The 24915-nt window shown below is 49.5% G+C and overlaps 7 protein-coding genes across 7 annotated transcripts; 1 reads left to right on the top strand and 6 right to left on the bottom strand.

Moving 5' to 3' along the window:
* Positions 1-1740: 1740 nt before the first annotated feature.
* On the bottom strand, positions 1741-3163 carry FIBRA_08046 (uncharacterized protein; the record flags this gene model as incomplete). Its single annotated transcript, XM_012329705.1, has 2 exons — positions 1741-1752; positions 1811-3163. The coding sequence occupies 2 exons, from the start codon at positions 3161-3163 to the stop codon at positions 1741-1743; spliced, it is 1365 nt and encodes a 454-aa protein (XP_012185095.1).
* A 1370-nt stretch (positions 3164-4533) lies between these two features.
* FIBRA_08045 (uncharacterized protein) lies at positions 4534-5116 on the bottom strand (the record flags this gene model as incomplete). The annotated part of the gene is made up of 3 exons (XM_012329704.1): positions 4534-4631; positions 4695-4776; positions 5003-5116. The coding sequence occupies 3 exons, from the start codon at positions 5114-5116 to the stop codon at positions 4534-4536; spliced, it is 294 nt and encodes a 97-aa protein (XP_012185094.1).
* Positions 5117-7716: 2600 nt separating this feature from the next.
* FIBRA_08044 (uncharacterized protein) lies at positions 7717-8298 on the top strand (the record flags this gene model as incomplete). The annotated part of the gene is made up of 3 exons (XM_012329703.1): positions 7717-7830; positions 7888-8137; positions 8201-8298. The coding sequence occupies 3 exons, from the start codon at positions 7717-7719 to the stop codon at positions 8296-8298; spliced, it is 462 nt and encodes a 153-aa protein (XP_012185093.1).
* A 908-nt stretch (positions 8299-9206) lies between these two features.
* FIBRA_08043 (uncharacterized protein) lies at positions 9207-11369 on the bottom strand (the record flags this gene model as incomplete). Its single annotated transcript, XM_012329702.1, has 10 exons — positions 9207-9381; positions 9450-9693; positions 9752-9926; positions 10006-10113; positions 10170-10253; positions 10581-10618; positions 10672-10840; positions 10895-11023; positions 11082-11192; positions 11256-11369. 10 exons carry the CDS (start codon positions 11367-11369, stop codon positions 9207-9209), a joined length of 1347 nt encoding a protein of 448 aa, XP_012185092.1.
* A 332-nt stretch (positions 11370-11701) lies between these two features.
* On the bottom strand, positions 11702-13649 carry FIBRA_08042 (uncharacterized protein; the record flags this gene model as incomplete). The annotated part of the gene is made up of 5 exons (XM_012329701.1): positions 11702-12448; positions 12514-12702; positions 12762-13022; positions 13314-13499; positions 13548-13649. 5 exons carry the CDS (start codon positions 13647-13649, stop codon positions 11702-11704), a joined length of 1485 nt encoding a protein of 494 aa, XP_012185091.1.
* Positions 13650-16415: 2766 nt separating this feature from the next.
* Positions 16416-18190, bottom strand: FIBRA_08041 (uncharacterized protein; the record flags this gene model as incomplete). Its single annotated transcript, XM_012329700.1, has 3 exons — positions 16416-16882; positions 16945-17662; positions 18041-18190. The coding sequence occupies 3 exons, from the start codon at positions 18188-18190 to the stop codon at positions 16416-16418; spliced, it is 1335 nt and encodes a 444-aa protein (XP_012185090.1).
* Positions 18191-19850: 1660 nt separating this feature from the next.
* Positions 19851-22374, bottom strand: FIBRA_08040 (uncharacterized protein; the record flags this gene model as incomplete). Its single annotated transcript, XM_012329699.1, has 5 exons — positions 19851-20504; positions 20572-21169; positions 21236-21319; positions 21374-21415; positions 21473-22374. The coding sequence occupies 5 exons, from the start codon at positions 22372-22374 to the stop codon at positions 19851-19853; spliced, it is 2280 nt and encodes a 759-aa protein (XP_012185089.1).
* Between the last annotated feature and the right edge of the window lie 2541 nt (positions 22375-24915).

The raw sequence follows: 24915 nt of genomic DNA, 5'->3' as shown, positions 1-24915 counted from the left end.
ACTGTATCCGTCCTTTTGAACACTGGCAGCGGAAGACCGCAGCCTATGCGGCTTCTCCGCCGACGCGCACTGCTTGGAGCGGAATAGTGCACAAAGCCTGGATGAGGCTTGAATCCCTCGGAAAGCAAGTATCAGAAGTAAGTTAACGTGGATATTCAGCACACCGCAGAAAACTCGAGGAGTAGACAAAGATGGGCGAGAATGAGGAAGGAGGGCAAGATATATTGCCGCTTGACTGCCTTAAGTTCCTTGCGTCCCGCTGTGAAGCATACACGTGATCTCCACTGCTCATATTTGGAATGTCGGCATAAATCCGCTATTGCCGGCCTATCTAGGTAGGCTTGTTCTCTTGGAGCAGAAGCTTCAGACGTGCTCGTTGCAATGATTCTCATCAATGAAGCAAAGCGGTAGGTATCAGGCAGCTACCCCGATCCGCCACGTATGCATGCGCACAGCTACATTGCCGCTTGGGTCCGGACCGTACGCAGGACCAGTTGAAGAATATGTATACCACTGTGTCAGATAGCTATATACCAGTGGAACCGCCCCATACTCATTGTGATTCGACAACCCTAGCCGCACTGTATATACCTCGCAGGCCGCCCGGGGACACGAGCGGCCCTAAATATCTTGTGAGCTCTTCATATCCTCACCCACTTTCATCCTCTTCCCACTTATAATGACTCGACCTCCTTGTATCCGCAGACAACGAGGTCTGCCTTTCTGGTCCCGATCACTCAAATACAGACTATTCTAATTCGGGCCAGTCGTTGGGCTAGCGCAGCGCAATCTCCGGATGACAGAACTGCATGCTTAGTTGCCGACTCGGAGTTCCGTAGCCGGCGGCTTCATCGAATGCTCCTGAACGGAAGGTATCCGCAGCCCTCCCGGCGACTTACCCCTATATATTGTATGAGCTACTGGATTTCTAGGCAAAGCCCGCAATCGACTCAAGAGCCCACTGATGACTCGGTCTTTGTGTCTCCGGTGGTCTATCGAGTATCCCAGTAGTACTACTCCCCCATCGAACGAAGGCTTTCACCAGTCTTCGTGGATTCGTATTCCGACGAATATTTCATGGTCGGATTCTCGAATGGTTCTGTGAGGAGCTTACAATGGTGACTACGTCGTCTGGCGCAACTTCCATCGCACATCTTCCGAAGCCTGAATGATGCGGTGAGCTTCTCTCCGACAATACTTAGCAATAGCCGTGAATAGGTACATCGTGGCTTCGGCACCTCTGGTGTCCCATTTGGAACCTGTAGACCCCTGGTTCATCATCCTTGTATTCCTACATGCATCCGAGGCTCTATAACCCTGGTGGGGTTGTCAGGGAACACTCAGCCGTAAGTCGCACTCACAGACTAGACGAGACCAGCATCGGATTGTGTAAGAGGTAGGGATACGCGTACAAGAGTGGCAGAGAGAGAGAGAGCGCTAGCGGGGAAAGGGGAAGGTAATCAAGAGCGAGAGAGAGATAAAGAGGGAACGCATGCAAAAGAGGAGAGAGGAGAGAGGAAAGAGCGAGAAATATCAAGCTGCAGGCGAGTACGTCGACTGTATATATGAGAAGGTGTCGCGACGTAATAGCCTTCGAGTGTCGTCGTAGTTGATAATGTGTCTATCTTCCAGTAATGGAAGTATGTCTGTCACGGACGGTAAGTAAATGATCGGCCGTGGTCAGCCTCAGGCTTACACACTCGTCGTCGAAAGCAAGACGCTACTATCCTCTTTCCAGAGTCAAAAATTGATCTACAGTAAGAGATGGGATCAGCAGAAATCTTAGTTGTGCGTCCATATAGCACCATACCTTTTTCACGGCGTCTGCTAAACTCTTTTCGAGCTCATCCGCATTCAAGATATGCCGCTTACGTTTGTTACCTACTTTGTTGCTGTCCGTGAAAAAATTCCGAATTAGTGACCGAAGGTAGTGCATGGGGTCCCCTGCCGTCCGGAGTCCAGTAATCGGGATGCATATGACGTTCGCCTCCAAAAATCGTAGGGTGAATTTGACAATCCAGCCGCCGTCTCCCGGATTCAATGATGGATCTACTTCACTCCAATAGAGAGGAGGTTGGTGTATGCATGTCGTGAGGCTGTGCACAACATCCATGACCGCCTTCCTGCAACTCTGTCGATATACCAGGAGCTTCCGGTAAGCTGCGGCAGAGACGAGCTCCATTTCGGGGATATAGACGTCAATGATCGCTCCAGTGAGCTGCTCAGACATCCTCTTTGCTTCGTCCTCCCAACCATAATGAATAGCCAGAAAATAAAGCCGTAGAGGTTCCTTCCTGGCTTGCTCGATCAGCAAGACCTTGATGTCGTTCATGGCTCTTTGTAGACGATACTTGACGGCGGCATCCAAAACTCTCGTCAAGACACCTATGTCTTGTAAATTCATGCTTGGGAGCGGATACACAAAGTGCAGAAGAAGGCAGAGGGTTTGTCCATCCTCTTCCAAATTTAGGACTGGCACATTTTTCAGAGCGACATAATTGCGCTTGTCACCGGTCTGGGGGTCTTCAAACAGTGATTGGAAGTGCGCAGAGGCTAGGAATAAGATCGGTTTATACAGACAGAATTCGACAAGGTCCGAGGACCGGAGGATGATCCTGTCTATAGTGCTGGCGCATCGGAAGGCGTCAAGATGTGTTCGCCACGATTCATCTTCTACATTTGGAATGCAGACAGGAGGCCTGCAAAGCGACTGTCGATGAAATCTCGGATGACTGTTTCCCGTAGGCTGAATCGGTCGCCTCGAAAGGAATTGGAGAAAGCGAAAGTACGCTCCAGATGTGATCTGATCCATCTCAGGGGTATAGTATGCTTCCTGAGACTGAGGGTACTTTAACGCCGCTCTATGTGCCAAGTCTTCGAAATTTAGAGTACAAGCCAGAGCGTAGACGCATAGGAGAGATTCCTTGTCGTCATTAGATAAAGATGCTGACTTCAAAAGCGACTGGGCCTCATACATCTCGTATTTCGTCGCCGCCTTCAGCGCAGGCGCTATGTCAGAAAATTTGACTAGTGTTGGATCATCTACGGGATAGCAAAGTCGTAGCAAGCTGTCCAGTGTTCGGCTGTCCTCATCGACACGAATGAGCGGGAGGCCGGTGGGAGAATGAATATCCTCCTGAGCAGACACGTTCGGCTGGGGCATGGACAACATATCATTGAAGAAGCACGAGGCTAACCGTAAGACTTGGGTGTGGACATGAAATTCCACGGCATCGGATGAGACAATGACTAAGTCCGCGCTTGATTTGTCGAATGGGGCGGACGCCGTATGCGCTGTTTCTGGATGTGCTGGTTCCGGTTCTATTGGTTCCAGTTGTATTGGTTCCATAGTATAGCTGCCAGTCATGAACATAACAATATATCATAGACGTTTATGAACATGTACCTTAGTTGGTTCAGAACTTGAAGATGTTGCTTTGATGGAGTTTCGTCTCCTGAGCGCCGTCGCGCCACATTGCGCTGTTTGAACCATTTCCGCCTCCGACAGTACTTTACTAAGCCCGCCTAATTTCAACTCAGATCCAGAAGTCCGCGCTATCGCCTGTACCGCCGAGTCAAAAAAACATATGGAATTGTAGATTCTGGAAAAACAGACTCATTAGAAGGATCACGATATTACTCACCTTCCGCAAGCTTCGACATGGCCCATTTCGTCGCTGCCGAATCACTTTGCTGACTACCCAGACGGTCTGTTTTAGTACAACACCGTGGATGTTGTGCTTAGTTCAATATATCCGCGTTAGCCCGACTGTCTCTGCGGGCCACTAACCAGTAGCATATGTTAGAACCCAACCAGATGCATAGTCCTTGAATACCTGATATACTTCGATTGCGATCACTATGGCAGATCAAACGAGGGCGACGCTTAGAATCCAGACTCGTCCACAGAAGGGTGTACGGATACTCCGTGGGACTCAACAACGTGGCTGGGGAATATGCGTCTGTAAGATTAACGTATAGTCTTTCGCCGCGCACCATAAACAGGATTTGTGGGGCCGACGGACGCGAAAGCCAGACATGAGGTTGAATGTTACACACGAAACCCTGCACGGCTCCATAATTGATCCTTGAATGACGCCCCCCACTGGATTTGACCTGTACGATTGAGAGGCTGCGAAAAAGAGCCTTTTACCAATATGTTACCCATTCGGCTCGACGGAGTAGTTCAGCTATTTCATCCATGTTCTCGCTAGCCAGGATGCCCGCATGCAAACACAGATGCAAGAACGCCAGACCAGCACACGTCAAATTGTCGAGCAAGTCTCCCAGCAGAGAGCCTGTATTGCGTGAGGCCTGGCGGCAAATACCGAGGATCATTATGCGGGCTTTGAAAATACCCACGACGTTTTTTTTACAGTTCCCCACGGCGAGGACTAATTGAAGTTTATAAAATAAGTAACAACAGCAATAATATGCACATAGCCTGCTTTGCGGTAGCAAGCGAACGCGGTCTTATACACCACAAGTTGATCATACGCCCTTGGTGATAATGAAGTATCAAGAAACAATTAATCACGGAGACCAGTCCTTGTTCATGAAGTGCCATTCGACACCCTCCAACTTCCCTACACTCAGGTCGGCGAAGCCTTCGAACAGAGACGGGCTGAGGTCTAGTAACGTAAATAGATATACAATCAGCAATTCTCTTTGCCGTCTAGGAAACAGCGACTGACCGATATCGTACTCGCCACAAGCCTCGCATTCGTCACGAGTCTTCCCGTACTGCGTGATCCCATTGTACGTGATCTCCATCCACTGCAACATGATGCGGCGTCAGTAACTCTAGCGCTGCGTATACGTTGCCCACTATGGACTCGCCTGGTTGCAGTTTCCACCGCTCCCGTAGATCAGGTGTGAGATAGCGACGATGGGTTCGCTGTTGCTGTCGGTGTATCCGCAGGCTCCGAGGCCAGTATTATAGTATGTTGCCTATGACGCATTGTAAACAAGACACAAAAGCATCCGCTGCGAGATGACTCACCCAACCTTCATGAGTAACACGCTTGTCGAGTGTGGCTTCATCCGCCACGGGTGAGGCGAATGCCACGGGGAGGATGGCAACAAGTGCTGCAGAGAGGAGAGCAAAGCGAACCATTGATGTAGGTGTTTGAGTGCGAGTGAGTCCACCAGTTGCTGGGACTTGTGAGTAAGAGTCTCAGTATAGCTACGAGCTTTTTATACTGGACAAATCTCTATTTATTAATTTCTTCAGTACCTCACTGTCAACATGGCCCAAGTAGATGAATAAACCCGCTCGACAGATGCAGACCAGCACCAAATTCCGTTTCACGCGCGGGACAGTAGTAGTTTGCATCAAGCCATGGCACCTAGGACAAATGGAGCAGGAGCAGCGGGAACAGCGGCGCGCAAGGAATCAGCGAGCAAATGGAAGACAAAGACATTGAGACGCAAGATTCATCAGGCGCATGCGTCGACCACCCGACTGGACGAAGCAACGACTATAGCGTCTCGGAAAAGTCGGTGCTGCTGCGAGACGCAGTAACTGAACCCACGACCGTTACTACCGCCATCGGGCCTCGAACGCCGGACAAACAGGCGGATTGGACGAGAATTAGAACCACGCACCATGAGGCGCTTCTTCACAGCGCGACGTTCAGACAGCATGAATGGTGCGAAGTATCAATTTATCATCGGGTCCACACTTCTCGAAAATGCCCTCTGAGCGCTACTTGTGCAGTGTCAGTGTATAGCAGCGCCACGCCCGACGAGCGCGTCGTAAAGTCCATCAAGTACTCATCGTGTGCGCCCGTGGCCGGGGACCACTGTACATTCACGCGTGTGTGGGAGAGAACATCACGGAACAGTATAAGCCCAAATTCCTGAATCAGGATGCCGCGAACGTGGTGAAATTGTGATACTTGATAAGAATACTTATCCCAAATCACGAAGACGGCGGTGAAAAGTCCAGTAAGGTTCCGTAGTGAAAGCATGAGACTCAGCGCCTAGCTTTGGCAAGATGGAATCAGTCTGTACAATGAGCTGGTTGTAACGGACTGCCTCTGGACGAAAACTTCCCGCTCGTACCACATGTTGATATCAATCTCGCAGATGCCAAGTATGAAGCGGTCCAGGACTAGGACTGAGATAGACTAAGCATACCAGATGCGTGTTTGTCATCGCACCAGACGCGGCGGAGTTTAAGCCCTCAGTCGCCCGCTCGTGAGTCCATTCGACACAACAGGAAAAGATATATTTTCGTACATCTCAACACTGCATTTGTCCATCAGCACCGAGTCCAGCGCAGACCATGACGTTGATTCATCGCCACAGTTCAACAATGCCCAAGTCGGAAAACCAGTCTCTAAAATAACAAAGCAGCCATTAGAGCGAACCGGACAGTATTGCTGCAAGAAAGCACATTTTTGCGGATTAGCTCAGGTCAGATGACCTGCACGACCAGAACATCTGAGAGCCCCCCACCGCCCCCCCCAAGAGCCGACTTGAAGCCGGTGATGACATCAGGAATTTGAGTTTAAAATTAAATCCGCGGGCCTGAGCAACGAAGCGCGTAGCACCCTGCCCTCAACTCGACACCTGCGTCTGTGGCGGCTGTCATCCGCACTGCATAGTACATATTCACCGAATGTTTATGAACGTTTATGCCTCTGTGCCTTCAGGCATTAAATTGCCCAAGTTGCGTTTTACATCTCACATATACGTGATTGTTTTCATGTACGAGACAGGCAAGATCGAAATTGAGGTGAGCTCTCGGAGGTTCAGACTCCCGTGACAGTGACAGTGCATTTCCTGGCAAAATTTTCCAGACGCCGAGTACTGCAAGATTTCAAAGCGACATGCTGGTTTTTTCACAGGTGCGAACCTGAGCGGGATCATTCTCCTCCGGAGCTATTCACTGCGATACTGCACCGCGACCGAGACGCGCCTGGGGCGCAGCTTCCATCAGACGATGATGCGCTCAAAGAGCGACGTGCAATGTCAAACCAGTGTAAGGGTACCTCCGTTCCGTAGGTTGATCACTGGATTTTCTTGCGATTTCCGGTGAGTGTTGAATCGACCAGTTATTGTCTTGCTGAATCCTGTGCATATCTCTTGGAGACAGCACTGAGTTGAAAAAACAGCTGAGAGATATCCCCGTGCGTAACACGACGTCAGTACAAGCTGTTTTTACCTATACTACAAGTCTGCCAAGGAGCGTCACCGGAAGGTTGATCTGTGTGGAATCTGGGCCGGGAACTACTTCATCATTCATCGTGCGGGAAGCCGTATGATTTGCCACAGGGGTCGAGTTCACTACGAGGTGGCCATAGCAGTCTGCAGAAGTGCATGTGCTTCTGTGTCGCAGTATGCATTTCCTGCGTACCTGCTCGATCCGGACACCTATTTCGACCGTCATCATTATTTCTCCGCCCTCTTCTCTCCGCCGATTGGTTTCCGCCTTGGCATCGTGATTTCAACCTAGCGGGAGTTCGTCCCATTGAGACCCGCACCCGCATGCTCGGATGCGCCTTATCCCCTGTAAATCTATTCCTTAGTCTTTCCAGAGGCGCATGACCGTCGCACTGTGCCTGGTGAACAAAACATGGGTGTGGCTGCGCTCACACTACAAAAGAGACCACGTCGCAGTGGTAATCTTCACGAGTCTCAGCAGCTCTCCTTCAAACACATTCAAATCTCCTGGTTCTACCGAACACTCTTCTCTTTTCTCTATCACAGATGGCTCGTTTCGCTCTTTTCTCTGCAGCTCTTGTTTCTATTCTCCCCGCAGTGTTTGCCTCTCCTACTGGGGACAGCATTGCGCTTGACAAGCGTGTTACTCATGAAGGCTGGGTGAGTGCCCTCCATGGAAGATTTATTTTTCTACGTACCACTTACACTGCATCATAGGCAACGTGGTACGACACCGGTCTCGGAGCCTGTGGATACACCGACAGCAACAGCTCCCCCGTTGTTGCTATCTCCCATTTAATCTACGGGAGCGGTGGCAACTGTAACCAGGCAAGTAGCTTATATATGTGCAGAGCTGGATTTACTGACGACCGAGCGGTTTCACAGTGGATGGAGATCACATACAATGGGATCACCCAATATGGCAAGACTCGCGACGAATGCGAGGCCTGCGGCGAGTACGACATTGGTTAGTCACGGTTCCATAGACTGCAAGGGAAGTTGCTGATCGGGTACCCGTCTCCGTGAATAGACCTCAGCCCGTCCTTGTTCGAAGGCTTCGCCGACTTGAGTGTAGGCAAGTTGGAGGATGTCGAATGGCACTTCATGAACAAAGACTGGTCCCCGTAAAATCGACTACAGTTACTGGTTTATAATGTACTAAAGGGCCAAACGGTGCTTCTAGGCTTTGGTGCAACCCCGACTAATAATGTAAAGAATCTGTACTTCAGTGATAGTGTTTTTCAATACATTGAGGCCGTGAGGGTAATCTACAAGCCAGCTTGTATCTTGAATTCAATATCATATTTTTTGAGGTATCACGATTGTGGCTGGGTTCCGTCGTTCACTTGAAGCCTGAAGCTATTTGGCGACGGTGAACATCAGAGATGAGATGTGTCCTGACTAAATATATGTTGTCTAACATATGCATCCAAACGTATCCATTGAATCAAAACTCAGACGAGTTTCTAGTTGCCTCCGCAAGAACTTTTCGTACATGCGGAATGAAGACCAAGGCGAATACCAGACGTCTCAAACATCTCTCCGTTTCATGCCATACAGAGGTACACCTAGCCATGTTTCCACTTTGAATTCCCGGCCGAGTACCGTTCAACCTCCCGGGAGCGCCAGCCTACGAGGGACGCCGGCCCCGATGGTCGAATGAAGGCGGAGAGTCTCGCTGATCACGGCGTTCAGGTACTGTAGGGCAACTCCTTGATGATCTCATATGGCGCGACCTCTGAGCCGAAACGATGCCCTACAACGATCGAACAGGACCATCTGTCCGTTATTCAAGGCGGAACTTCACGTGCATCGGACGCACGCGGCGTTTTATTCGAAAGAGATCTTTCGTCACTTTATTGTCCACGAGGGCTAAGACCTGTGTAGATAGTGACTACATCAAGTACGGAAATTATGGTATGTCAGTCATGATTGAAACGGGAACGTTAGAAGGGAAAATTTTATGCAAACGGATTTCACTCAAGCCATCCCGCTAAAATTAGAGCTCGTAGGTATATGTTTTCCAAGATGTCCAGTCAGTGCTGGCGTTTGCGGAATGCCACTTCAGCTGTACCGTTAGGTACAATAGCTCTTCCAAAATACATAGATGGAGGCATATCCGCGCTATCGTCCGCCATTTTGACATCATAGTTGACGGCAATATAGGCAAGCATCGCTTTCATCTCATTAACGACGAAGAACCGACCTGGGCTGTTCCATCCACAAGCAGCCTTCTCAGCAAGACATGTCGCATACAGTAATAAACCTGGAACACTCACCACGCGTGCTTCCCATGTCCGAAGATCATGAACTCTGCGCTCGTATTCACAGCGAAATTGTGCGCTCCTTGCTCAGTCTTGTCCCGCATATTTGAAAAACGCCACGGATCGAAGGTCAAGGCATTTGGGTAAAGTTCGTCGTCACGATGGATCGCGCGAGCAGGAGCAGCGAGACGTGTTCCTGCTGGGATAATTGTCCCGTCAGAGAACGTGAAGTCTTTCAAAGCCACGCGGTCCAACGAAACTATACTACATTAGTGAGTATTGAACAAGGAAGCGGGACACCCGATGCCAGAACGCACCAGCAGCCAGCCCATCCATTCGCATTGCTTCTCTAAGAAAGCTATCAACCTTATGCATCTTGCCAAGGGTTTCCTTAGACCATCCTTCCTTTTGAATCAGTTCGTCTACTTCCTCTCGTATGGGCTGGATAAAATGAGGGTTGGTGGCAAGGTGGAAAATTGCGTGAGTGAATGTCTGCCCACATAATCGGAGTTCATGGCGTAACGGAAGGGCAGTCAGCTTCTCGAATTTTCTCCTTGACACAACCACTTACAATAGAGCTACTATGAATGGCTGCCATGTTGATTGTCAAAATCCGCATTACGAGGTCAGGTATGGCCTCGCCTACGCCTGAATCAATACACCATTGCAGCATGTCGTTCTATCGTATATCATCGTCACACCGATGCACAGCCTCACTGGCGGAGGGAGACCTACGGGCTTATCCTTCCACTCGTCACCCAACTCGGCAGCTAACCTGGAGCGTTCTGTTATCAACGGCCCCAGAAATTTGACACCGCGCTTCAAACTCTTGAGTCTATTCGATAGAAGATAGCCGGCAATACTATAGTTGTACAGAAAAACATTTTGAGATTCATGGAAATGACGAGAGAGGACGATATCTTCAATGTGTCATTAATAAAAAGCACTCACGGTCTTATATGACGAGGAAACATTCTGATCAAGCTCCCTCTCGCGAAAACATTGACAGCAAATGTCTTGTTTAGTTCGCAGTAATCCGGGTCTCGACCTGTCATGATCGTTTTAACAACCCACTCGGTATTAAAAACGAGTATACGTGCATGTGGGAAGTCCAACAAATACCCGGTTAGTAGTTCGACAGATGACCTGCGTGATAACATCCCTTGGGTGAACCTTCACCCAATCTACGCAGACGTATGAGTACAATGGACTTGTTAATCCACATCGTAATGCATACCTCCATGTTTCTGTGGGGTCGGGATTGTATCTTCAAATGCAGTCGATATTTCATCCATCATTTGGGGGAAAATGGCAGATAAGCTTCGAGTAAGCTGACTTCGGACGAGAGATATGTGATATGGGTTTTCGTGTACAGCACGGCCCAATGTATAGTCTCCCTGGACTGTCTAGATACAATACGGTGAATGATGTGATCACTATGCGGCAGAAGTGAGACTTACTTCCAGTCCTGTTTCTAAAAATGACAATACGTCATCAGGCGCTTTCCGAACCTCATCTATCTGTTGAGCAGTTGTAACAGCGACTGTCCAACTGTACCAGTCATTGTATTTGAAGAGGTGGCCCTTATGCTTCAGGAAATTGTTTGTCGTCTGCACGGCTTCTGCAGCATGGAAGAAGACGATTTACCTTCGTGTATCCCTCCTGAAGAATACTAACTCCACGGACGAAGAATCGAAACGAACCCAGATAAGAAAAGAGGGGGGTAGACGGGCCTCCTACCGTTGGAATGTGACCCAACTACAAAGTATATTCAATGAGACATGAGCGTAACACTTATCGTATGTAGTGACCGGTACATACCTGACTGCTGGGAAGCCTGAGCAGAAAATATAGAGCTGGTATCAGGAGTAGAACGGAATACGCGAGCACTTGGCGAGGCTCCAAATCCATCATGGCAATTGGAAGTGTGAGCATGAGGAAGCGTTGGCCAAGGGGCCCATCGAAGAGACTCTAGGCCATTTTATTCAAACAAATAAACAATGCATAAGTAGCTAATGGCTAGAGATATGATAGATGAAACACATCTAAACATGTAACTCAGCCTTCCCGTTCCTAACCCCGACGGGCCTTCAGGAGTGCTCGGGAGTCGGGACGTAGCTTTGACGCCGTAAACTTCTGTGATTGGCGCCCAAGGCAACTGTAGTCTGCAAGCATCAGGATTTTTTTTGAATTCGAAAAAGTACGACGACAAGTACATAGTTGGATTGTAACATTTGAATAAGCATCTTATTCCTCCACTTCCCAGATCAGCTGAGATCTGAGCCGGCAACGTGAGCGTACCAAGGGGGTAAGACTTTCTTGAACCAAACATCGGCCCTCTTGCTAATGCTCCCGCGCGTGGTACGAGGCCCTTCTGGGTAAGATATCACGTCCATCAGCCCAAATCCGTTAACCTGTCCGTTATAAATTGAGCTTTCGGCCAGATAACCTCCGTTCAACCCTAGCAAAGCCCTGTGTACGAATGGCGTTGTGTCCCAGCCAAGCCCGTTCGGAAAAAGAGTATGAAACGATACGGTGAAAATGCCGTTTCCGCGGTGCCTCATGCTCATATGCGATGTCCACACGCGGGGCCATGCGGCATATAATGTACGATCCTTGGCATCTAATTCTCCACAGCGGGAGAAACTGGCGAGAACTGGAAGACAATATCTTGTTTTGCTCCTCGGAGAACACAAGTCTAGCGAGCCATATCCCGGATTCGTGTACATCCCCACGAAAATGTCAATGTCGGTGGGGGACGAAACGGGACTGGAAGCAGTTCCTGGTGCCTGGGTACTATACGGGAGAGGTGATGACATAAGCCCCGATAGAACCTTCAAGCTTGGCAATCTGTAGGAGAGCCTCAGGACATTTTCGAGGATGCGCAACGGGATATTGCGATAAACGTCTTGATCTCCATCAACATTTGTTAACCCAACCACGCCAACTTTTGCCGATGGGACCAATACGATGAATGTCAAGAAACCCGGCATCGGTCCATTATAAAGCAGGACCTGAAAGGAATCGCGGTTGTTTCGTTCAAGCCCAGGCTTGTCGAAATGTATGTGTAACTTCTAACCTCATGTTCTCGAAGTGAGAAGCGTTCCCAGACCAAGCCATAGCCTTGAATAGATATGTTAGGATCAGAGCCTTTCCCCGATATAAGAGATTGCGCGGTACTTGTTTCCTCATAGACAGAAGGCGGAAAAATACTCCTATTCGTATATGGGTCTACTCCCCACTTGAGTACCGTAGCGAGCCATTTGGTCTAGATATGCTTCGAGTCAGTTCTTCCTGTGTCCTGTATGTTTGGTATGTAATCCCTACCATATCCTTTGCGGTACTTATCACTCCACCCGGTCTCGCCATTGCCTCCACGCTCTCGGCTTTGAACCAGAATGGAACGCGTCTCCTTGCGCCTGATGCGCTAATGGACCAAGACTGGCTTAGGTGACCCGTGAGCTGAGCTTCGTCTGCAAAGAACGTAGTCGTATTCAACCCAAGCGGATCGAAAATACGCTTCTTGACGAAGGAGGTATAAGGCATCCCAGAATATGTCGCGATTATATGAGAACCAACCATATACATCTAATTGTGCGATGGATCAATGTACGTTAGGGCCATGGAAGATACAAAATAATGAATCAGGCTAACGGATCTTACTTGGTTAGAATATGATCATCGCTCCCTGAGCTCATGTGTATGTTTCAGAAATCGCATTTTCCTTGTAACGTCGCGTGGTGTATCATTAGCACTATACGCGAGGTCGTGCCTATACCATTCTCAGTCAGAAGTACTGAGCTGTCATACTGATAGAACTTACCTTGGCATACCAGACATGTGTGTTAGTAGGTCACGTATACTGGCCCTGACACTTACCCATGAATCTGGAAGTCGCCACTCGGAGCCGCCTGGAAAGAGATCCTTGATTCTTGTATCCCAAGTGAACTCAGCCAAGTTCGGAGGAAGTGGAACCACGTTGTGCCCTTGTGCAAAATCATCCATGAGGATCCCAACAGCACTCGCAAGGATAGCCTTTGAGCAAGAGCCGATCCCGTACATCGTCTGCTTATAATGTCAGCTTTTGTTCCATGCAGTGTAGCGGACACGTACAGCAGAAGAGGCTGCCTCCCCTTCTTCTGCCATGATACCCCACGAGCCGTAGTCGGTGTCAACATTGCCTGCCTCCGTCAACCGCACCACCCCAATAGACATCCCGGGAATATTCCATTTAGTGATTTCTGCGTGAGCAAAAGCTGAAATCTGTGGACTGATGGCCCAATGGGAAGTTGAGTGAGTATCGGAACCGCCGGCATTGTCCTCAAGCACTAAGAGTTGTTGTTCAAGGTCATGTACCGAAGTCGCGTGGATATGAGCAACAGCTTCATGCAAAAAACTCCAGACAACAGGTGTGAATAAAAGGTATAACCGGCGCATTGCGATAGAGAATGCGAAGGTGGGCTATCTACCCACGCTGGAAGTCCAGGTATACTCTCATTTGAATGACTACGAGGGATGCGGTCCCGAGATGAGCACGGTGAGAACGTCGCGCCCCGAAGAATCTACACACAATATCGGGTTCGCTCATGTCAGGCACAGTGCTATCGATGACATGAATGACCACTTACCCGCATCTCTCGGAGCAACAGGATACCACGAGTCGATGCCTTTAGTCACGAGGGTCAAATCATGTAAATTACACAAAAGCGCCTCCATGCCCTGCGCGTGCATCATGCATAGCACAAGTTCAGGAAAATATGCTTCTCTTCCGAGGACAGGCCAGCGCTGGACGAGCGACTGAGAACTTGCGCGAAAAAGCTCATCCTATTCGCAAAGTTCAAACACATAGTTCCCGAAAGTTGCAGGCATCGTGTTGACGCTGGGACATTGCGGCTGCGCAATTGAGGCCGGATAAACAGTTGACTGCGCCTGATGGCACATCAAAAACCTGTGGAAATATTACGACTACATGAGAATTTGACCAAGATGGTACTTCAGGCGCACAAACCTCATGGATGGTTCTCGGCTTCTCGCTGTCAAAACACCTCATCCAAAAGTCGCCCAGGATGACCAACATGTGCATAGTGGACGATCTCCTACAAGTTTTATGAGCTGAACCCTTGCATCAGGGTGCTTGGACTTATGAAAAGCTCTTCATCATATGTTTTGACCCTCTAAAATATCACTCGAACTGACCACCTTCGCCACTCGCCTGCATTCGGATATGCGAGATCGCCAACAACTCCTCATATACAATGCAAGCAATGGACTTCCTGCTCCAATCGTCAGCTTTCCAGCACACAAGCTCAACCTTGTCGACCCCAGGTACGCACAGCATACAGTCCAGTCGAAAGGATTCACTGATATTGAACACATATATTCTAGGCTTTCGCAAGGGTGACCATCGTCATTTGCGGGGAGCGTTAAGCGCATTTGGCTATGCCTTCTGGACATCTGAGTCAATCCTCGTGGCGTTGTTACAAGCCCACCAGACAGGAGCTGCTGTAACCCTATGGCATGATGTGCAACATTCGGAATGATCGAAGGCAAGTGTGGCCGCCGGCCTCGACTTAAAACCCTCAAGTCGTAGGCCGAGATAGTGCGTCGGACAAGCCAAGCTGTACCACATCTCTACATCAGTGGATTACCATAGAATGACAAGTAACCCGCTATTTACCATTGTTGAATGTCTCTGAGCTGCAGTCGAGTATAAATGCAAGTTTATAAAGTTCGTTAGCCCAGAGAATAAAAATTGGCAGGAACAAGTATCGGCAATAAGCGCCTGCCACCGGTCGCGGCTCCCTTGTGGCTCGCCGCAGCGTCCTCCTCGCGTCTCGAGTCTGTCTGAGGCTGGTACTGTCTTTTGGGCATTCTTGCGGTCTTATATCTCGATATACATCACACAAGGCTTAATGCTGAAGAAAATTACGTGATATAAAGCAAGTATGGAATAGCGTCGGATATCATGCCATGGGGGCAAGTTGAGTCGTCTGTCCTGTGGTAGCCTGACTTAGCGACCACTTTACGACGCTTTGGCCCAGGTCCCACTGTGGCGATAGGCCCCTTCGGCTGTAGCAGGACTCACAGACCACCAGTGGCGGGGCCCGACTTCTGAGTATATAGGACCCCGTTGCTCGCAGCAGCAAGCAAGAAGCAGCCATCACCTACGCGCCTAACCATCACCCACACCTTAAACAAGAGAATCACTCAGAAACCATTTTTACACGCAGGAATTCAGGACGTTTTCGTTGCGTATACGGATGACCTCGGCTTCCTGGCTCAATCGTCAGTGGTTTCTATGCCCACCGAATAGGATGTCGCTTATCTTAGAGCCTGCCCGACCCGATGTGGATTTTCTTTACTGCGCGTGGGCCTTCGCACCTCCGGACTTGTCCTTTGCAATCTGATGTGCACTTGTCTCCACTAGTACCCGTAACTTCCCCTCAAGCCATGATCTGAAGGCCCAGCGGACGAGTGTTGTCATAGCTTGGTTTGTCGACAATTCTGTGCACTCCTCTGTGCCATCTTACGAAAGCACCATTCAATTCGCCAGGTCTACTAAGGGTTGCCTTGTGAATACGTATGTCGCCCAAGGAAATTACCTCATCTGAAGCAGAAGCCAACGCATGGAGCACGCATTTGCGCTTCTTCTGCCTGGGCGATACTCCCTCAAGCCAGGAGCTCAGTACAAACGACAGCAGCTGAGCCGCGTATCTAAGCTAGTCTTGTGATGGCCAAGACGATCTGCGTGCGGGGAGAATTACACCTACGCAGCAGTTTCAGAGATTCTTGAACAAGCTTAGTCGAGGAGCTCACAGTATGTTCTCGTGCATGCAGACTCGGTTCTCTGAGGGTCACAATAGTACAGTACCACATCTCCATATGCATACATTGTCTCATTTATATTTGGTGTATCATACTTATATCCATGTATAGTGACTCTCTTCTTCAATGAGGCTGGTGTTAAGGATTCCAATACCCTCAGATAACGCAGGTCGCCCACCACACTTCTCCTTCGCCCTCCTGATCTGGCTGCAATAGCTCAACATTGATGGTGTTTCCAGGAACGACATATACCACCGCGCCCTCCTCTAAATCGACTGTCTCATCCCCGACGTTCATTCGAACGCGGCCGCGCGTGACAATACCCATCGTTGGGCCGTCCGATGGCTCGAGCCTCTCCTTTCGTCCACCGTCTCCCGTGCTGCCTGGCCCGGGGTGGAAGACTGTCCCGAGAACAACGAACTCTTCGAGCGGGGGGTCGTATGCGGTCGTACGTGCGTGAACGGAATACTTGTATGACCTCGCAGGGAGGTTCCAGTGTGACGCAGGGCGCGCCGTATAGGTGAGCATTTCGAGAAACGTTGGGATCTGCGATTTAACTTCCTCTGGAGGGGAGAACGCAGCATTAACGACGTTATCGGAGACGGCCATGCATTCAATAATGTCTGCAATTCCGCGTGAATCGGGTGAGTATAAAAAGTGTCAATTGACAGCATGAGGTGTTTACCTCCTTCAAGATAAGCGTGCACTTCGTCTGCTCCGATGTATATCGCTTCTCCCCGTCGCAGCTTCACAAAATTCATGAAGAATGTCGTTACTAGCACGCCCACATCCCCCGGATATTGTTTCTCCACCTCTGAAATCAGTTGCGCCTGCTCCTCGCTCATGCCTTCCTTCTTCCCGCCTTTGATTCGTGCTGCAAGCTTTTCCACCCACTTTTCCGCGCGCCCTTCAGCGCCATTCTTCAATAGCGCCGACCATACGCTCTTCAGCCTTTCTTTTGTTGGATCCTGCACGAACTCGTCGACAACCTTTGCCTCACCCACTGCTTCTCTGAGTTCTGCTACCCCCTTCATACTTTCTGCGATCTCCTTGAGCGGCCGGAACCCGACAAAACCTGTGAATGCTACGTCCTTTCCCCACTTCCCAAGCGGGCGCCCGATAGCCACCGCGATCTCGGGCTTGTGGTTCGAGTCCGACGCGAGGTCGGACTTCTCCTTGTAGAGTCTCTCTCCTAGTTCTTTGTCCGGGTGCGCCTGAAGTGGGAGCGCTTTCTCGATGCTGAGAATCTTGAAGAGAAACGGCACCTGCGTCGTTCCTGGCCACTTCGAATGCACAGGCTCCCCAAGGAACGTCGCGGGCGATGTGGATATGAGCGACTGGAGGGAGGTGGATGGCGAGTCATATAATTTCGCTGGGCCATGTGGGTGCGTTCCCATCCAGATCTAGGGAAGAGGTGAGCTTTTTGGCGCAGAAAATGAGAATGCCGACGGCCGCTCGAGACCCCAACACCTAACCCCAACTTCGGTGTAGATAGGGTCACGGTGCGGGAGAGCCAAGTCGAGACTGATTTCTGCATCTCTTGGCGAGAAAATGCAGAACATGGTAGAATAAGTAGTAGCATTGCGAGGTGCATTTATCCGCCTGCATACTGACCCTACATGCTAACAAAAACGCGTTGTAGGCAGCATATGAGATCGCTCATAATGTAGGATGGACCGCATATAAGAAGTCGAATTGCGATCTCGACTCTGCTCTGCGGTATGGCACGCTCGTGCGAAGTAGATGAAACAACCGAGATAGAAAAATCAAACAGGCCTCACCTCAGCGTATGACTTCTGCCCATCTAACTGAAAGTCAGATCCGACCGCGTTCGGCGCGAGACGAGCCACAAGAGATGCGTTGCCTGTTTTTCCCCAAGGATATTTCTGGATGGCGGATTTGATTCGGATGAGGGGAGCCTGGGATGCCATATCGAGAGTTGTCATGTCGCTTGGATTGTGATTCGGTTTCTCGTCTTTGCGAAAGGACGTCTGGACTGGGAATTATGCTCGTGGTCACGTTTGTACAGCGACGTCAGTGAAGAGGAAGGAGAACAGAAAGAGGTCGTATGGTGGAGGTTTATAAGGAGGAGATGGCTAAGATGACGACGCGGGTGATGTCACCACTGGTAGCTGGCATCCACGCTCCGCGCGCCTTGTCATCGCGTGGCACGAACCTAGCGTGAATGTACAGACTCAGATGGTGGGCTTCACAAAACTTCACATCTTACAACGCATACAATGACTCAGCTCAGTTCGACCCCGAGTATCAAGTAGAGCCGCGCTTCGTTGCGCTTGATGAATCGATGACGCGCCCACAGCGTATCCACAGCAGGTTTACAAACGCACTCATCGACATTATTGGGTGGGGTGGAGGGAGAGTTCAGGCCTCCCCTCGCCGAAGGTGGTGGAGATTGGAATGGAAATTCATCCCATCACCGTGGTCTCATCACATCCACCAGGCAGGGCGTCTGCATCGAGGTTGAGTCCACTCCGTAGAGCACATGCTGTCCAAATTCTTTCTGAGCTGTCAGTCACATTAATTTCCTGATCTCGCTCTTCTCTTGCAACACGGTCCTGGAAATTCGAAAGGTGGGATTTTATATAAGGGCCAACTGCTTCAAGAGTATGAGATCACGGAACAAGATGAGAAGACCGTCAGATGTTATATCGCTAATGAAGGTAGAAAAGCGAAGCAGACAGCAATATATTTACGCAATACAATATGTGGACAGCGATAATTCGGATTTGTGCTTCAAGAATGGCTCTGAATATTACAGTACTGCTTTCTAATTCACCATCGACAGGTATGGTTTGAATAAGTTCTGCGAGCTCGTCCCTGCGTTCTCGCTGCTAGATGTTCCACCCCCATTCATTGAGTCATTGTATCCCACCTGCTGGATCGTCTTCCCTCGACTGCGATGCACTTTATGCTCGCTTGGAATTACTAAACGGGTTGCCGCACCCAAGATGCGCTTTGTGTGCAGTGGCTTTTGTAAATGACTGCATGTCCCGCATCTTCTCGCGCACAGTGCGTCGCCTCCGTCAGTCATATCGTGCACCGAGCTACATGTTCTACTCATCCATATACCACTATCATGAGCCGCAAGTTTTACCTTGCTCGTTATGCGCCACCCGGATTATAAGCTCGCTCTTGGGTGCTGATTATAGACGGACAGTCATCGTTGATTTAGATGACGAGGTGCGCTACCAGTCCTGCACTACAGATTTTGGAGCTGGCTGGGCTGATGCTGAACCTCTCCTATGCTCGTACTTCTCCTAACCACAGTCGAACGCACCGCTTTAAATTTTCCAACGACTGCTCAACGTGCGTCTTCGCTTGAGCATCGCCGAGATCTACTGTAACTGACTGTCACAGGATTTGTGCATGGCGCGACAAAGCCTTGGCCTTAGCGCTCGGTCGGGTTATACGCCAGATAGCTAGGCACCTGTATGCTGATGCACATACCATATCTCTTCCCGCTGATCCCACGCAATTACTACTGCGAACCACCGTCGCCCGACGGCCGAGATCAGATGATACAATCCGAGAAAAGGGGAGGGCATCATGCCGATTTGAAGCAGTACTGCACTACACAAACAGCAGCACTAGTAGTCTAGACAAATCCCAAGGATTAAGGAAAATGAGCGATACGTTATCACTGATCTCCCCATACCCAACAGACGTAGGGTCCTCTTCGATCGAACTAATGATTTGCCTCCAAACCGAGAATCCTACGCGCATTTCCAAAGCTTGATGCTCCGACTGGTCGCGCTGAGACTGTTGTCTTCTAGATAGCCTATCTAGATATTTGACCCTTTCGAGCACTCGGTCGTCAGGACACGACGACATGACGATCTGCGTCGTACGAGCATACCTTGTCTCCTGGAGGTCCTTCTCCCATGCCTTGGACCAGCCTTCATATTTCTCTTGTTCGTCTTTGGCTTTGCTCTCCATGTCACGAAGATATTTGTCGACCTCGCTTTCGACTACTTCGAAGGATTTGGCTGAAAGCATCATCATCTTCGAATGTGGAGAAGACTCGGTTTGCTTTTCCACGAGATGGACATTCCCTGAAGTTCCGTTGGCCAGTTGACGGTCCAAATCTGCTCCCAAACAATCGAGTACATGTAACGCTTCATCAGCAGATATTGTCGAAGGGGCCGAATCTGGAAACGATAGTACAGGACAAATTAACAGGAGAACTTCCATGGCGATCCGTATTTCCGCGGGAAAACAGCAGCCCTGTCGAGTACGATTCATCCATCCAACAATTTCCTTCAAATCTGTTTTCGAGAAGTCAGAATCGCACATGTGGAGGAGGAAAGTGATACTCGCGATCGATATCGTGAAATTGAGGATAGAATTTAAGCCTGTCCATCGCTAACAAAATCACATCACGACGATCGGAATCATTGAACTTTTCCCAGCTCTTGTCGACTAACCGAGTTAGTGCATCGAATACCATTGGTGACTTATCAATATTCTCCCCAAACAGAAGGAGTTCGACGCCCTTGAGCAGAGTATCCGGGAATCGATCTGCGCCCGCATCAGGACCGTCGCGAGATGCGCGTCCGAGTATGCATTGTGCAAGTCGTTGCACAGTTGCAAGAGATTGACTGTCCATCCTCTGATTCGCGTTGGTGGATGGACGATCAGTCAGATATGCCATGAGGGAAGCGAATGCATCGCATGCTGACTTAAGCAGTGGCGTGGCTTCTATGTAAGGTTCCATAACGGTGTTGGGGAATGTGTCGTCCATTAGAACTGCGCACGCCTTCGTTAATAGCATTTGATCAGTAATAGCGAGCGCCTCTGGAGAGTCAAGAATATATTCCAACTGATATTCGCTCCAGTCGATGTGCAGACGGTGGTGTAAGGGCTGGCTTCCATCCTCCAAGATATGGTCCCTAGATGAAATAATAGAACGATTCCTAAGTCTGGATTGATTTTTTGATTGTAGAAGAATGACTTACGTGATGCGGAGCATACTGTCTGGCACTTGCAACAAGCGGAAACCAGCCGTCCTCGCATAATATTGGAAACCCTGGATACCCCAGCTTGAAACCATCATGAGCGGTTTTATATGCACACTTAGATGAGGGAAAGCGTACCTCAACCACTGTCTAGCCAGCGCGATCAAAGTATCCAACGGGCTGGATGAACGAACGTTCGTTAGTGAGCTTCCAGCCCATTATGGAAATATAGCGTACCTATCGGACAGCAGGATTGCAACGATCTGGCCAACCGGGTCCAATATAATGCGGGCTACAAACCAGCAGAAGTAGGGCATCCGTAAAATGGTTCGGACGAGCGTGAGAGTGAACAATGCTTGCGGAGACTTGTAAGGGCAGTGATTGACGAAGATGGCCGGAAGAACAGCGGTGACAATGAGGAACAACAATGAAAGCCCAGTCAACGACACCACAACGATGGCGACAATCAGGTTCAACGACCATAATAGGACAATTATCCCGACGTAAAAGAGAAGCAGAGACAATTGAAGAAGTAGCGGAACGAGATTGATGATGAAAGGGACATCCCACTTCGCAAATGACCGATGTCGTAAGTACCAAGTGAGAACTTGTACGCGAGGCACGCTGGTGAGCTGTAGGGTGTGCTGATTCAGCCACTGCTTGACCGAAATTGCGATTGATGCAGAAGTGAGGCTTGTGATGAGTGCGGAGAACCACAGAATGTTGATCCCTATCGTCGAGGGAGATGTAGGACCGGATAGCGTTGCAATTGGCGAGTTCGGATACGCGGGATATGTCGAATTTATGAAGTTGGAGTTGATAACAAAGCTACGTATCTGGGCAGAGATATTGGCCATGATTTGCGATGCGACGTCGGGAGAAAGGAGAAGATAGTAAGGGACAACGAAGGCGGTAACAACTGCCGAGAACAATCCAGCCTCATCCATCATATTCGCGTTAGCATGCTGCCATGTAACGGAGGTTATATGACATACGAAGACAAGGAGTGCATTTATTTCATCATTCCAGTAGTCGATCTTCGCCTTGTCATGTTTGTTGACTAACTCAGCACATCGAGCCCACCCATAGTCATCCTTAGACTTTCTGGCACTGCTATCTATTCCTTCTTCGTCGCCCATATTGTGAGATTATGCTTGTGTGGAGACAGACACAATGCAAGTGCTCGAATCTAAAGGAGATCAGGGACTTATCAAATGATATAAAATGTTGAGGTGCACTTGCTTACTCTAGACGCTTATTCGGAGCAATAGTTCTTCCCAAATACGATGCGCGATCCGCAGCTTCGTTATGTACGCTAGGTAGAGACCAGTTCAAAGGCTGTGTGGAAGTGTGAGTATTACCACTTCAACGCAGTTATATGGCGTGCTTGACAGGATTCCATTTAAAAGACCAGCTGTATCCTGCATTCCGCATGTTGCAACTTCGCCATCAACATGTGGTTAAGATGTCCCCCATTGTATGCTATCCCCCGTACGAAGAGCCCCCAGATGCAGGCTGCACGGTAAATTATCTCCTGCTGTACGGCAACGAGGAGTCGAAGGAAGAGTAACGGGTGCACTTACTTGAGGGTCTAACTCGAACTTCCATTGAAAAACTCATACATTCAAGTGGGTAGATCGCCGTGGCCAGCACATGTTTCATGAAATGGTTCGAGTTCAACGCGGAGCACGCGCAAGTAGCATGCACCCAAACACGCTGGGATCCCAGGGCCGGTAGCAAGAGGCGGTTCTTGACTTTAGACGTTTGGGTAGCACTCAAAGTCCAGATAGGAAAGACACTCACCACTTTAGTATGACTTTGTGTTCATTTAATGTCCGCGTAATGTATAATCGAGACCGTGAGATAGATGCAATGGTATGGGCATGGTGGCCCATCGACAGCAACATCGACTTTAAGGCATCAGATCTAAGTAGTGGAGACCCTAGAAAGCCAGCATGCTGAGTGAACCATACTGCGGCATGGAAGATGGACGATGCGTCATGCGGACTGCGTGTGGTGAGGCATCACATCGTCAAGATGGTAGGCACGGGGCACTTACAAGAAACATGTTCCGACGTCGTGTGTTGCCTGCAATCGACGTGGATGACTGAATCTTGTGGAGAACATAGATGAGGGGATCATTACTGAGCGTTGGGATGGGAAAGCCATCTACGCGCACTACAATACAGACGAGAGTAGGCAAGGACAAGATAGGATTATATCTCCTGCAGATCTATTGCACTAAACGCATACAATCGAGATGCTTAATTCATGGCACGAATCGCGCACACGTGTATACGTCTTCTGATATTAACACTTACTTTCGTCAACTTGACAAGCTCATACTCAGCTGTAATGTCGTCATTTTGCGACTGCAAGTCAAACGTAGAAGCTCGAAACCTCTCCGGTTGTCAAGTAGGTGTTTCCTTGTGTTGAGAACTAGACGAGGCCCTTTCAGGAGAGAAATCCCGATCTGGTGTGGGACCTCAGCTTGACGAGTCCGCTTTGTTCTTTAAGACTGCATAAACCACGTTTTCTCTCGAAATTCTTCTCCACGAAAGCCCACAATTCCTCTTCGGCTTTCTCTCAGCTTCCATGGCCACTCGAACATCTGAAGCCGGAAACATCTGTAGTGGGACAACAAAAACCTCTCAGCCTGATATAATGGGATAATACAGCGACGCAGAACGGCGACGTACTATGATATGCCGCCATAGCCAATCCTGAAGTGTCAACGATGATTTGGACCTCGTAACAGTCTGCAAAACTCGCTTACTTCTCATCTCACTTGCCTAAGCTGCCGATAATTAGGTCACCGCAGCGCAGAACGAGCGCAGTTGGCCAGGAACGAGCAAGCAGCAAGCAAACAGAAGACTTGTACAAGTCTACATGGGTATATTGGGCAGACTCGCAGAGGTTGACGGTCGACCGAATGATCACGTAAGCTCTCCCTCAACGAGGTTTTCGACCTCCGAAGCTACTTATCCAGTCGTACATGCATTGTCGCATCCGGATCATGCTGCACAATAACTCTTCCCCTCCCTCTCCTGTCCTAGTCGATTCTTAACCTGAACTTTTCTCGACCTGCTCATCCACCAAAACCCATTGCTTACTCAAGCGCTCACATTTTGGCTCGAGGTCGCACCGAAGCTGACACGTCTTCGGAGTATTCACCACTGGCATGGACGCGCGATGAAGAGTTTTGGCTTGATGATGGAAACATCGTGCTCGTCGTTCAAGGCAGCGTACTTCGTGTCCACAAATCTGTCCTCGCGCCATTCCGGCGTGTTTTTCGACATGCTGTCGGTTGTTCACCCTATGGACGGACAACGAAGTAAAATTTGATGTCTGTTCAATTGTTTGCCTCTCCAACCACATCGATGGTTTCCCGATACTCTTGCGCGCGTTATATGATGGGAAGAGGTGCGTTCTTGTCCCGTTATCAATCAAGCCGCAAGGACGACTTAGTTATATAGTCTAAAAGGTATCTCGATGTAGAACAAGTCTCCTTCGCAACTCTAGTGGCTCTCGTGCGTCTTGGGCACGAATACCAACTGGGGCTGCTGCTCGACGTTTCACTCAACTGCCTACGGACATGTTTCCCGAGCACTTTTTCTGGATGGGATTCTATCGTGGTAAACGCTGGCAGTAACGAGGTGTCATTCAAGGCTCGACCCGTC

This window comes from Fibroporia radiculosa (genome assembly GCF_000313525.1).
Source record: "Fibroporia radiculosa TFFH 294 genomic supercontigs, scaffold22600, whole genome shotgun sequence".
Lineage (NCBI taxonomy): Eukaryota > Fungi > Basidiomycota > Agaricomycetes > Polyporales > Fibroporiaceae > Fibroporia > Fibroporia radiculosa.
This window is presented reverse-complemented; position numbering and strand designations above follow the sequence as displayed.